At 54.5% G+C, this 14,054-nt stretch overlaps 1 protein-coding gene across 7 annotated transcripts in view; it reads right to left on the bottom strand.

The window, feature by feature from the left end:
* FANCA (Fanconi anemia complementation group A) overlaps positions 1 to 11,508 on the bottom strand; it is a 46,953-nt gene extending 35,445 nt beyond the window's left edge. For 4 of the 7 annotated variants that reach the window (XM_021096998.1, XM_013994301.2, XM_005653229.3 and 1 more), the window contains exons 1-6: positions 11,371 to 11,508; positions 10,231 to 10,340; positions 9,588 to 9,681; positions 3,924 to 4,066; positions 3,724 to 3,819; positions 2,339 to 2,412 (exon numbers count right to left, since the gene is read on the bottom strand). In XM_021096998.1, coding sequence (XP_020952657.1) covers positions 2,339 to 2,412; positions 3,724 to 3,819; positions 3,924 to 4,066; positions 9,588 to 9,681; positions 10,231 to 10,340; positions 11,371 to 11,506 — 653 coding nt within the window. In that variant the 5' untranslated portion in view covers positions 11,507 to 11,508. Of the gene's footprint in view, positions 1 to 2,338; positions 2,413 to 3,723; positions 3,820 to 3,923; positions 4,067 to 9,587; positions 9,782 to 10,230; positions 10,341 to 11,370 lie in introns of all 7 variants that reach the window. The other 3 variants (XM_021097000.1, XM_021097001.1, XM_021096999.1) reach the window with 2 other exon arrangements.

The raw sequence follows: 14,054 nt of genomic DNA, 5'->3' as shown, positions 1-14,054 counted from the left end.
TAAGACATACGAGTGCCAACAGGCACGTGAAAACATGCTCAACATCACTCATTACTAGTGGGACACAAATCAAAACCACAGGGAGGCACCGCCTCACTCCAGTCAGCAAGGCATCATTAAAAAAAGAAAAACCGAACAAAAAAGGGAGTTCCCTTGTGGCACAGTGGGTTAAGGACCTAGCCTCACCACAGCTGTAGCGTAGGCTGCAACTCGCGTGTGGGTTCAATCCGCAGCCCAGGAACTTTCTAAGAACTGCTTTAGCAGGATCCCACAAATTTTGGTATGTTATTTTCACATTTCTTGCATTTCCTAATTTCCCTTGTGACTTTTCTTGCTGACCCACTGATTATTTAAAAGTGTGCTGCCAGGAGATCCTGACACGGCTCAGCAGAAATAAACCCAAATGGTACCCATGAGGACACGGATTTGATCCCTGGCCTCGCTCAGCGGGTTAAGGATCCAGCACTGCCGTGAGCTGTGGTGTAGGTCACAGACGAGGCTCAGATCTGGTGCTGCTGTGGCTGTGGTGTAGGCCGGCGGCTACAGCTCCGATTCGACCCCTAGCCTGAGAACCTCCATATGCTGCGGGTGTGTCCCTAAAAAGCAAAAAAAAAGGTGCTGCTGGAGTTCCCATGTGGCTCAGAGGGTTGAGGATGAGCTGTTGTCACTGGGGTGGCACGGGTTCGATCCTTGGCCCGGGAACTTCTGGTGGCCACAGGCAGGTAGGCATGCAGATTGAGTTCCCAACACTGGGGGCTTCGCAAGTGCTCTTCTGCTGTTGGGTCCATTCAGTTCCTTGGTGGTTGGAAAACACGCTTGGTACGATGCCAACACTTTTTAACTTACTCCGCCTCCTTCATGGCCTCTCCTGGCGACTGTTCTGTGCCTGAGAAAACGGCTGTGCCCTGCTGGGCAAGACGCTGCTGGTCTGACCGCTGAGGGACCCATGAGCGGGAAGACTGGTGGCGCCAACACTCTGCCAGGGAGTCTATCTCCCCTCGATTCGGTCACGTTTGCTTCACGTAGTTGCTGCCCTGACACCAGGTATCCGTTCGGAGAGGTCTTTGGCGCAAATTCATCCATCTTTTATAATGTGGTGTGAGCCCACGTCACGCCACCAAAGCTTTCAACACGGTGCTTTTGACTCTGCGTCTGTCCCCCAGGGGCCACTGACGTGTGCGTTCCTCAGTCCCACGTGAGCCACACAGAAGCTCTCTTACCCCTGCACGGGGAGGGACCCTGGGTCGGCAGAAGGGAACAGGGCAGTCGGCCTGTGCCTCTCTCCCCACCCCAGGCTGCTTGCACCGGACCTCCGGCTCCCAACCTTTCCTTCCTGGCCCCTGGACGCTTCCAACCGCGCTCCATTTATAACCCTTCCTGACGCTTGGTGGGATTCGGGAGGTAACTAAAGCAGCTGCACACACTCTATCAACCATATGTACCCGAGAATCTCTCTCCCATTGCTTCAAAGTATTTTATCCCACTATGGATTGTAAACTGGTGCAACCACTGTGGAAAACAGTATGGAGATTCCTCAGAAAACTAACCATAGAACTCCCACTGGATCCAGCAATCCCACTCCCGGGAATCTACCCAGAGAAAACCACGACTGAAAAGATACCTGTACCCCAGTGTTCACTGCAGCCCTCGACACAACAGCCAAGACATGGAAACAGCCTAAACGTCCATCGACAGAGGCGTGGATCAAGAAGATGTGGTGCATAGACACAATGGAATATTACTCAGCCATTAAAAAGAACGAAATATCAGCATTTTCAACAACATGGATGGACGTAGAAATTATCATGCTAAGTGAAGTCAGCCAGACAATGGGACACTAACATCAAATGCTTTCATTGACGTGGAATCTGAAAAAAGGACAGACTGAACTTCTTTCCAGAACAGACGCGGACTCACAGACTTTGACAAACTTATGGTCTCCGGAGGAGACAGTTTGAGGGGTGGGGGATGTGCTTGGGTTGTGGGATGGAAATCCTGTTAAACTGGATTATGATCATTATACAACTACAGATGTGATCAATTCATTTGCGTAATTAAAAAAAATTTTTTTAAAGAAAAAAAAAGCATTTTATCCCACTCTGTGTCTCATACAAAGAGCACATGGCGACGTGTCTGCATGGCGAGGGCTCGACAGTCTAAGAAAGCGTGTTCTCTGCGTAATAAAGCCACTGCTCCTGCAGGTGTGCTCTGCTCTCCGTACAAGTCACTCCAGAGAACACAAAACAAACCATGTGAGGGTAACGGAATTTGATGCTACGTAAAATTGTAATTTTTAATTCAGGTGTTTGAATGAACGCTAAGTAACCAGTGTACGTACCTTTCCAGGAGTTCCTGGAGACTTACGATGTTTTGAACATGAAGATGCCACACAGCTTCAAGCAGCAAAGAATTCTGAAGAAAAGGACGCAAGTGAGTCCTTCGCACACAGACACACACACATGCCCCTTCCTGACAAACCCTCAGCCTGCGCTCAGAAGCGCCGAGCTCTGCTGAAAACCAGCCGTGCGTGCCCCCCTTCCCAGCACCCAGCAGGCACAGCCCCGCCACCACCTGCCTCACCGCTCACGGGCGTCTGGCCAGTTATCAGTGCCAGGCCCCGAGCACGGCAGCTGAGCTCTTGCGCCACACGTGGGACAAAGTGGGGAGAGGCCCCCGCCGGCACCTGGCTTTGCCCTTTCCCTCTTGCTCTGCGCACACTGGTCTCATCTAACGACCAAGCAATGGCTTTCACTCTGCGCACATCTGTGAGCGATGGAGGTGCCACGGTGGCTTAGCAGGCTAAGGACCCGCCTCGCATCCATGAGGATGTGGGTTCGATCCCTGGCCTCGCCCGGCGGGCTAAGGATCCGGTGTTACCGCAAGCTGCAGTCACGGTCATGGATCCCACGTTGCTGTGGCTGTGGGGGAGGCCAGCAGCTGCAGGTCTGATTCGAACCCTAGCCTGGGAACCTCCATATGCCACAGGTAAGGCCCTCAAAAGAAACGCAAAAAATAAAAGACAAAACAATCTATAAGCCAGGGCTCCCACTGTGGCCCCGTGAGTTAATGACCCAAAACTGCCACACCTGTGGCCCGGGTTCGATCCCTGGCCAGGGAACCTCCATATGCCATGGATGCAGCCAAAAAAGAAAAAAAAAAATCTGTAAGAATACTGAATTCAAAAGGCTTCAGAAAAGAACAGGTAAGATTAATTTGGAAATTACACTTTTCTAGTTAGCTACTGCCCAGGACATTGTTTCTAATAACACATCTAAGAAGACAGAACACGACGTTCCTGTGGGACAGTCCAATGTCGCCAGTGGGGGGACATCGGCAGCTGTGGGACAGTCCAATGTCGCCAGTGGGGGGACATCGGCAGCTGTGGGACAGTCCAGTGTCGCCGGGGGGGATATGGGCAGCTGTGGGACAGTCCAGTGTCGCCAGTGGGGGGACATCGACAGCTGTGGGACAGTCCAATGTCGCCGGGGGAGGGGACATCGGCAGCTGCGGGACAGTCCAATGTCGCCGGGGGGGGGATATCGCAGCTGTGGTAACCGAGGGTCCTTCCCTCCAACCCCAGCGGCACCTCCTGAAAGCCTCTCGCCATCTCTGCAAGGACCCGACACGCTCGGGGGGATTCCGAACAAAACCTGGGGGTCCCACGGGCTCCCGCAGAACCAGGACAACCTGCTTCAACGTCCTGAGAAGACAGCAGCGCCTCACCTGTACCTTCCAAACCTCCCCACAGAAGCAGCGACGGGAGAACATGCCGTGTGCTATGAGGTCCCGGGCCGTTCCCAACACGGAAGACAGTTTCTTCTGGAAAGAGAGCCGAAGGCTTCCTAGGACACCGCCTTAAGCATCCGGGCCTCCCCGCACCGCAACAGCCCCGCCCCCGGACCCCTGAGCTCCCACATCCGTACCCTCTGCTCTGGGGTCAGCAGCATCTGGGGCGAGGGCCTGGCGTCCGAAGCACAGATCCGTGCAAGGGCAGAGGCCACCACCCGGCTGGACAGGACTGCCACCGGCACGCCCAACCGCGAGGCTTGATCCTGCAAAGCGGAGCCTTGGAGACAAAACAAAACCCAGAGCAGGTTAAATGCCTCCTCTGGAGCAGCAGCGTCGCAGAGAACCGCCTTTCAAACGGGAGAGGAGATCCAGGCAGAAGCACGAGGCCCAAGACAACTTCGGGGCTCAGGGCAATCGGGGCAGCTGCCAAGGCCCGTGCTGGGTATACACGCTGTGCGCTTGGTGTGGCACAAACGAGAGCTTGGCAGGCGCAGTCTAAGAACTTTATCAGCTCTGCACGAGCAACGGAGAACTTTTAATGAATTCCCGTTTACAAAGTTCCAACGCCCATAACCATGCACTGTCTGAAGGACCTGGGGTCTGGGTCCCCACGCTGGCCAAACACCTGGGGGCAGGGGCGGGGCCACAGGTGGGCCCAGGTGGAAGGTGGGTGCCGGGCCGCAGGCAGCCACCTGCCTCCTGAGGCCCAGGCCCCGGTGTTCACGCAAGGAAACCAGGAATGCCAGGCAGGCTGAGCATGCAGGCGTTTTCTCGTTTACTGACAGCAAGACTAGTTCCAATAAAAACAGCCACGTTCATTATCTCAAGGCTCTGAAAACAGACAGCCCTTCTAAAGGTTCCCACAGACACTGGTTGGTCAAGAAATCACTCATGGGAGTTCCCTCTGTGGCTCAGCAGCAACGAACCTGGCCAGTATCCATGAGGATGCAGGTTGGACCTCCAGCCTCGCTCAGGGGGTTAAGGATCCAGCATTGCTGTGAGCTGTGGTGTAGGTCACAGATGCGGCTTGGATCCTGGGTTGCTGGGTCTGTGGTGTAGGCTGGCAGTTACAGTTCTGATTCGACCCCTAGCCTAGGAACTTTCATATGTTGCGGGCGCAGCCCTAAAATGCAAAGTAACCAAAAAATAGTAATTCATGGTAGAAAAGCAGAAAATGCTTATTTCTAGCCATTTCTCTCCAATTTGTCTCCAAAGGAGAGTTTATTTCTTTCCTTTTTTTTTTTTTCCTGGCCACCCCAAAAGGCACATGGAGTTCCCAGGCCAGGGATCAGATCTGAGCTGCAGCTGCAACCTAAGCCACAGCCAGATTCTGAAATCACTGCCGGGCGAGGAATCAAACTTGCGTCCCAGGGCTCAAGAGATGCCACCAATCTCACTGCACCACAGCAAATTCCACATTTCTGCTTTTATGTACAAGGCTTTTATCTTTTCTTGGCTGCACCTGCAGCATGTGGAAGTTCCTGGGCCAAGGAATGAACTGCATCACAGCTGTGGCAAGCTGGATCCTTTTTTTTTTTTTTTTTTTTTTTTGTCTTTTTAGAACTACACCTGCAGCATATGAAAGCTCCCAGACAAAGGGTTGAATCGGGGCTTCAGCTGCCAGCCTACGCCACAACTGGAGGATCGCTGGATGTGAGCCGTGCCTGCGACCCACACCACACAGCTCACGGCAAAGCTGGATCCTTAACCCACAGAGTGAGGCTGAGGGATCAAGCCTACATCCTCACGGATCTTAGCTGGGTTCACTACTGCTGAGCCACCACAGGAACTCCCAGAGCTGGATGCTTAACTGGCTGTGCCACATGGAAACTTCGAGAAGCATTTTATTTTTTCACACAAATATGAATATGCATGGTAGCCACGACCTTCAGCAGGAAAAAGAAGTGAAAAACTCCCAAGTTGAAGGTCTGTTTCTGTGTCTGCAATCAAGGGGAGGAGCTCCCGGAGTTCCCGTCGTGGCGCAGTGGTGAACGAATCCGACCAGGAACCATGAGATTGTGGGTTCCATCCCTGGCCTCGATCCGTGGGTTAAGGATCCAGCGTTGCCGTGAGCTGTGGTGTGGGTCATGGACGCGGCCCGGAGCCCGAGTTGCTGTAGCTGTGCTCTAGGCCGGCGGCTACAGCTCCCATTAGACCCCTAGCCTGGGGACCTCCATGTGCCGCGGGAACGGCCCTAGAAAAGGAAAAAAAAAAAAAAAAGACAACGGGAGGAGTTCCTTTGGAAGCTCTCGCCCCGACCCACAGGGGGAGCGTGGCTGAGCTGGCCCTGCACCCAAGGACGGCCGCACCCTCCCAGCACCTTCGGAGGGCAGCTGCCAAGGAGAGCCTGCGGTGTGATGCTCTTGAGGGAACTTGAAATCAGTCGAGTTCCCGCTGTGGCGCAGAAGAAGCCAAAGCAACTAGTATCCATGAGGATGTGGGTTCGAGCCCTGGCCTCGCTCAGTGGGTTAAGGACCCGGCGTTGCCGTGAGCTGTGGTGTAGGTCACAGATGCAGCTTAGATCCTGTGTTGCTGTGGTGTAGGCCGGTGGCTGGAGTTCTAATTCGAGCCCTAGCCTGGGAACTTCTATATGCTGTGGGTGCAGCCCTGAAAAACTAACTAACTAACTAAAACAAATCAGTAGGTCAGTTCAAGCCATGGCGCTCAGTCTGTAGGGGAAGTGGTTCCAGGGCTGCCAAGGCCACCAAGATCAGCAGGGCCTCACGCTCCTTAAAGGAGACAGTGCAGAATGTGCACGGAACCCACACGCCCCCTCGCACAGCTCAGATCATCTCAGGCACTGGCCATGCCGGACACGGTGAAATGCAAAGGAGACAGTTGCCCACACACGGCAAATTCAAGTTTTGCTCTTTGGAACTTGGCAGAATTTTTTTATCCACAAATTTTCTATACGCAGTTGGCTGAAGCCAGAGATGGGCACCCTGCAGATTCAAGGCCAAGTGCATCTCTGAGGGGACAGTCACGACAGGATAGAGACCCCAGTGTCCAGAAAACGGCGCCTCTTGTTTCCCACAGAACCCCCATCTCCTGACTCGCCTTGCGGGGCCAGAGACACAGGCACAGCCTCGTTCACTGCACCTCGCAGCCCCCGAGCTCTGTGGGGACGCCGCGTCCCGCCAGGCCACCGGCGCCTTGTCCCAACAGCATCTCCTCGACGGCTGTCTCTGTGTCGAATTTTGGTAACTCCGGTGGGGCCGTCCCCCTTCCACGATGACGTTTGCTACAGCAACTGGGAGGGGCCATCTGTGACGTCACGACGGCAGCTGCTGTTTGCTGGGCTGTGCTGTGAAGCAGCCCACTGTGGGAGCTCCACTCCCAGGCCATGGCTTGAACCCGGGCCACAGCCATGAATGAGCCGAGTCCTAAGCCCTGGGCCACCAGGGAGCTCCTCCCTGCAATGGATTTGAGGGCGCAGCATGCATACAGGACGGTGAAGGTACTGGATAAACGCAGAGGGAAGCGCTTGAGCGAAGCTGAACGTGCTCCTTCCAAGAGCACGTGGACGGTGAGAAAGGAGAACAGGGCAGTGCTGACACGGAGAGCGCTGCCGGGGCCTGGACCGCAGAGCCAGCCAGCCGGGACACCCCCGGAAGCCGCCGCCTCACCCAGGGCAAGGCCCTGTCCCCACCTCTGGGAAGCCTGAGTGATGCGGAAGCCGCGCAAGCGTGGAGCCGGCAGAGGCTGCCTCGTGAAGCTTAGGTAACGAGGCTGTTTCCATAACACAGAACTGCAAGGTGAAGTGACAAGTGCTGCTGCGGACGCTGCGACAAGTTGCCGGGAGATCCAGCTCAGGTACTTCATGAAAGCGGCTGCACCACACAGCAGATTTTCAGTGCGGACAAGACAGCCTTCCCCTGGAAAAGGATGCGTCTGGGACTTGCACACTAGAGAGAAGTCAGTGCCTCCCTCCAAGCATCAAAGGACCAGCTGACTCTCTCGTTAGAAGCTAAAGCAGGGGGTTCTCGTCATGGCTCAGCGGAAACAAATCCAACTCATATCCCTGAGGATGTGGGTTCGATCCCTGGCCTCGCTCAGTGGGTTAAGGATCCAGCATTGCCGTGAGCTGTGGCGTAGGTCACAGATGCGGCTTGGATCCCGTGCTGTTGGGGCTGTGGTGTAGGCAGGCAGATGGAGCTCTGATTCAATCCCTAACCTGGGAACCTCCATATGCTGCAGGTGCGGCCCTAGAAAGCAAAAAAAAAAAAAAAAAAAATCACAGAGCTCCCTGGTGGCCTAGCAGTTAAAGACTCAGTGTTGTCACTTCTGTGGCTCAGGTTTGATCCACACGCCATAGGCATGACCCAAAATAAACAGACCACAGAGACAGAAGGAAAACAGAAAGTGGAGCCTGAAGAAGGAACTGATTTGCTGCAACCTCCTGACAACACTTGAAGGATGAGGAAAGGCTCCATGTGTCTGAGTACAGGGGCTCCTTAAGACTGAATAAACTGCTTGTAAAGATGCTCAAATGACAGCTGAGTCTTCTGAGTATCACATAAACTTCACTAATAAAGCAGCAGCCAGGTGTGAGCAGACCGGCTCCCATTCAGAAAGAAGTTCTCCTGTGGGTGAAGGCTGTCACACAGTAGCCGCGACAGGACAAGTCTGGGAAAAGAAGGTTCACGACCACGGCCAACTTCACTGCTGTCCTGTTTTAAGGAACTGCCGTGGCCGCCTCAGCCTCTGCAAGCAGCACCCGGATCAGGAGCAGCACCTGCGTACAGGTGGGACCCTCCACCAGCAAAAAGACCAGCCTCTCTGAAGGCTTAGATGAGGTTTAGCATTTTTAGCAACAAAGTGTTTTCATTATTAGCAGTAGAGTATTTGAAAGTTAAGGTTGAGGTAGGTACATGGTTTTCGTTTTTGCATTTGGGCCTGCCCTGGGCACGTGGAAGTTCTCTGCCAGGGATCAAACCTGTGCGACAGTTGCAAACCGTGCGCAGCTGCACCAAGGCCAGATCCTTAACCCACCGCACCACACGGCCACTTCCCACACATCACTCTTTTTGACGCAATGCTGTTGCACGCTTAGGAGACTGTGGCATCACACGCACGTAACTGTTATGTCCACCAGGAAACCGAAAGCTTCGTTGCTCTGCAACGTTTGCTTCACACCATGGTCGGGACGCAACCCGAAGCCTCTCCCAGGGGTGCCTGTGACCCCGGCCGCTGCGGCTCCAGCCCACCCAGCAGAGTCCATCTGCTCCACTTCCAGGAATGAGGGCAGCGGCGTTTCTGCCCCATCTTTCCAGGGGACGCCTGGTTTCTACTGCTTCTGAGTCGAACAGTAACTGTTTTCAAACGAGAGCCTCATACAAGCCCCCAACGCAAGACCTGTAGCTTGTGACTCCTACACACATAAGCGGAAAAGCAGCACCTGGGAGAATTTAAACATCCGTCTATTATAAGCAAATTGAAGTCTCTTTATACAAAGCTCTTCCGTAACTCAACATATAAGGAAAATGGGAGTTCCCGTGGTGGCGCAGTGGTTAACGAATCCGACTAGGAACCATGAGGTTGCGGGTTCAGTCCCTGCCCTTGCTCAGTGGGTTAAGGATCCGGCGTTGCCGTGAACTGTGGTGTAGGTTGCAGACGCGGCGCGGATCCCGCGTTGCTGTGGCTCTGGCGTAGGCCGGTGGCTACAGCTCCGATTCAACCCCTAGCCTGGGAACCTCCATATGCCGCAGGAGCGGCCCAAGAAATAGCAACAACAACAACAACAAAAGACAAAAAGACAAAAGACAAAAAAAAAAAAGGAAAACGAAGCACTAACTTACCTACAAATGAGCTAGAAAGACGAGCGTCGGCCTCAGGACCACCCCACTCAATCCACCGGTGGAGACGCGGTTCTGCAAACTGAGGACCTTCCACCTAGAAACCGCACACAAGGAGCTCCGAGGCGAGGTTCAAGCCATGTCACGGCAACACCCGGAGGGTGCGGTGCTTGCCTACGGCACTGTTCCCAAATGTTCTGAGAGAAATAAAGTGTCTCAAAAGGTGAAGGGGGAGTTCCCACTGTAGCACAGGGGCTTACAAATCCGACTCCAAAGGTGGGGATTCAATCACCAGCCTGGTACAGTGATTTAAAGGAGCCAACGTTGCCGCAGCTGTGGCTCAGATTCAATCCCTGGCGCAGGAGCTTCCACATGCCGTGAGTGAGACCATTAAAAGGAAGAAAAATAGAAAATGCAAAATCTATTGAAGGCTTTGAAAATTACCACATCCCTCTTTGGTCTTCCCTTTTCTCCAAAAAGATAAATGCTTCTCATTTTTTTTTCTCACCTAGACAATATTTAAGGGGTGCGTCTCCCAAACACTTATGAGATTTTTCAGGCATCTTTTCATGAAGATCCTGCCTTGGCTGGATTCAAAAATTCCCAACCTAAAGCTGCTCACCAAGGCAAAATGATTTATGCTCACCTCAAGGAAAAGGTCGCTCAGGTTTAGATGGCTTCTCAGGAGGCGCACAGCGGATTCCCTCACCTTCTGCTCCCCGTCAGGACCCAACTTCTGCCTCTTGACCCTTCCTGCTAAGGAAGAAAGTCAGTTTCAAAGATTACGTTAAAAACTCCGGCAAGGGGAGTTACCTGGTGGCCTAGTGGGATCTGGGGCTGTCGCTGCTGTGGCTCGGGTTCAATCACTGGCCAGGGACCTTCTGTGTGCCTAAGGCATGGAGGAAAAAACCGCAGGCAAGGAGACATGGTGATACCCTGTACCCCTGAAGGTGCTGCACCCAGGAACACTGCCTCCATGGGATTCCCGCCAAAAACCCCACAGGCTTAACCTAATCACGAGGAAACATCAGACACGTCACCTGGAAGACATAACGAACCAGCATTCATCCAAACGCCCAGGTCAGGAACACCCAGGGCCTCCTCCACGGAAACAGGAGGGAGTGCCACAGAGCAGACTGGGCGCCAAAGGATATGGGGGGGAGGAACCAGTGAAATCTGAGCAAAGTACAGTTTAGACGGCAGAATCTGACCAACGCTAGTTTTTTGGGAATGATCCTTTCAAAAAGGTTGTGTAAGGAGTTCCCATCGTGGTTCAGTGGTTAACAAATCCGACTAGGAACCATGAGGTTGAGGGTTCGATCCCTGGCCTTGCTTGTGGGTTAAGGATCCGGCCTTGCCGTGTGGTGTAGGTTGCAGACGCAGCCCAGATCCCGAGTTGCTGTGGCTCTGGTCTAGGCCGGCGGCTACAGCTCCGATTCGACCCCTAGCCTGGGAACCTCCATATGCCGCAGGAGCGGCCCTAGAAAAGGCAAGGACGGCCCGGGGGTCGGGATGGATGGGGGCGAGAAGGATGGCCCGGGGGGCGGGGTGGACAGGGGGAAACAGGACGGCCCGGGGCTCTGGGATGGATGCGGGCGGCGCGGACGGCCCGAGCCTCGCGGGTGGATGGGGGAACGAGAACGGCCCGAACGTCAGGGGCAGGTGAGGGCTGAAGGTAGCCTGCCTGCCGAAGACCAGGTCCTCCCGCGCCAGGCCCTTAGAAGGTTGGAGAGGGAAGGGGTCTTAGGGTCGGTACCGCCCACTCCCGCGGCCGGCGCCCACCTACCCAGCAGCTCGGTCCACGCCCTCTTGCAGCGCCCGGACCCCGAGTCCGGGAAAGCACCCCGCGCCCCGGAGGCCGACATGCCGAAAGCCCAGACCCCGCGACCGCTCGCGGCGTCCGGCCCGCGCTGCCTTCCCATTGGCCGCGGCCCGGGCCGCCTTCCCATTGGGCGCGGAGGACGCGCGCGCCCATTGGCTGCCAGGTTCCCCGCCACACTTCCGGTGGGGCGGCGGCCTGGCGGCCGTCTTGGTGGTGGCGAGAGGCCTGACCCCGGGACCAGAGAGACAGACTTTCCTGAAGCTGGATGTTCGCGGCGCCGATGCAAAACGGCGTCAGGGGCGAGAAAACTGTGGCATCGCTTTTGCGTTGTAACTGTCACGATGACGCAGAGCTAGGCATGAAGAAAGAACCCGACCAAGCAAATCCGAGGCACGCTGAAACTGCCACTGCTGGGGTCAGAACTGCACACCTACACCACAGCTCACGGCAATGCTGGATCCTTAACCCACTGAGCAAGGGCCGGGATGGAACCCGCAACCTCATGGTTCCTAGTCGGATTCGTTAACCACTGCGCCACGACAGGAACTCCCATCGTGTTCTGACATCTTAAAGAGCCTTTCTGCAAGTTCCCACTGTGGCACAGGGGTTTAAGGACATGACATTGCCACAGCTGTGGCTTAGGTTGCAGCTGCAGCTTGGATGCAATCCCTGATCCAGGAAATTTCCACATGCTGAAGTTTAAAAAAACAAACGAAGGACAACAACAACAAAACCTTTCTGGCCAGAAGGTGAGTGCCCCTCCCAGGACTAGCCAGTTCATAGAGCGAACAAGGGGCTCACAAGCCGCGGACAAACCTACTTGGCACTTTGTCTTCAATTGGCAGACCCAGGAGGCAGTATTTATCTGCCTTAAGCCAGGGCCAGGTGCCAGCAACTAGGGACCAGCCTCACAGTCCAAAACCCAGAGAAAATTCCAAGCAGGCAGTCTTGGTTGGTTGCCCTGGTTGCCTTTTCCCAGCTTGCCAACACCCACAGCTTCCGTCAGATCTGGTAACACATCAGGGGCCCATGACCCTCCTTGGGCTGACAACTCCGCTAGAGGGGCTCACAGAACTCAGGGGGAAACTTAGGGTCACTTTTTCTTTTTTTCTTTTCTTTTTTTTTTTTTTTGGTCGTTTTAGGGCCAAACTCATGATACATGGAGGTTCCCACCTAGGGGTCGGATCGGAGCTGTAGTTGCCGGCCTACTCCACAGCCACGGCAACGCCGGGCCCCTAACCCACTGAGCAAGGCCAGGGTTTGAACCAAGGCCTGCATCCTCATAGATGCTAGTCAGTTTGGTTAAGCTCTGAGCCACAACAGGGACGCCGGGTCGCAGGTTTTTAAGGATATGATAAAGGATTTAGATGAAGAGGCAGAGAATGAGGTCTGCCTGGTCCCGAGTGCAGGTATTTCCAGCCCCGTGGGTTTGGGGTGTGTAATACTCTGGGTGTGGATGTCTTCAGCTACCTGGAAGCTCTCCATTCCAAACTTTGGGGGGTTTTTTTGTTTTTTGTTTGTTTTTTCCTTTTTAGGGCCACACCCGCAGCATATGGAGGTTCCCAGGCTAGGGGTCCAATCGGAGCTGTAGCCGCCAGCTTACACCACAGCCACAACAAAACGGGATCTGAGCCGCGTCTTCGACCTACACCACAGCTCACAGCAACGCCGGATCCTTAACTCACTGAGCGAGGCTAGGGATCGAACCCGGAACTTCATGCCTCCTAGTTGGATTTGTTTCCACTGCGCCATGACGGGAGCTCCAGAATCCCCTGATTCTTGGCCCGGCTGAAAGCAAGACGGCTTCAAGGAGGCAGAGACCAAGAGAGGCGTGTGGAGGCAGGCGTCCCCGAACGAGGGCGGCGCTGGGGAGGTGCTTTAAACCACTGACATGACACGGGGCAGTTCTGCAGGGACTTTGTTTTCCTCTGGCCAATTACTGTGTTTTATTTGTCACAGCTGACCAGCCTCCCCCCCACCATGTGCCTGCACATCTTTTGGCCGAGATGGATTCCAGAACAAAGGTTCTGGGACGGTATCAGGACTTAATATGGCCTGGCACCCCCTCCCTTCTGAGCCCTAGGAGTCTCACCGCACATGTGTAGTTGGCGGTCTCTGGGACCCCAGCAGTGACTGACGGGTCATCTTATCTTTCTGCTCCAGCTGAGCCCAGCTTCTCCATGAACCTTCTCCTTGAGGCGTCAGAGAGAAGCCAGGCCCAGTTTACTCAGCCTGACAAGTCCCAGCTGCTCCCCGCCCAGGGGCCCGTCTACCTCCCACCTCAAGACCAGCTCAGGAGAAGCTGTTCTCAAGCCACAACCTCAGGATACACCTAGTAGAAGCTTCTCCACACAGCCGGGCCCTTTTCCCCACCTGCCCCAGCAGGTCTCTCCCGGAGGCCCCAGACCACATCCAGAGCTGGCAGTTTTAAGCATCTCTTAGGCTGTCGGGTTGTTATATGGTATCACACACACACACACCCCCATCATATACACACATACAACATATATACACACACGTCATGAACGCATCATCCTATACACACATGCATCACACACATAAAGCATATACATGTACAACCATACAGAGTTCCCACTGTGACTCAGGGGAAACGAACCTGACCAGTATCCATGCAGACGTGGGTTCGA

The sequence above is a fragment of the Sus scrofa genome, chromosome 6 (assembly GCF_000003025.6).
Source record: "Sus scrofa isolate TJ Tabasco breed Duroc chromosome 6, Sscrofa11.1, whole genome shotgun sequence".
NCBI classification, from domain to species: domain Eukaryota; kingdom Metazoa; phylum Chordata; class Mammalia; order Artiodactyla; family Suidae; genus Sus; species Sus scrofa.
The sequence above is the reverse complement of the archived record's forward strand: the minus strand, read 5'-3'. Positions and strand labels throughout refer to the sequence as shown.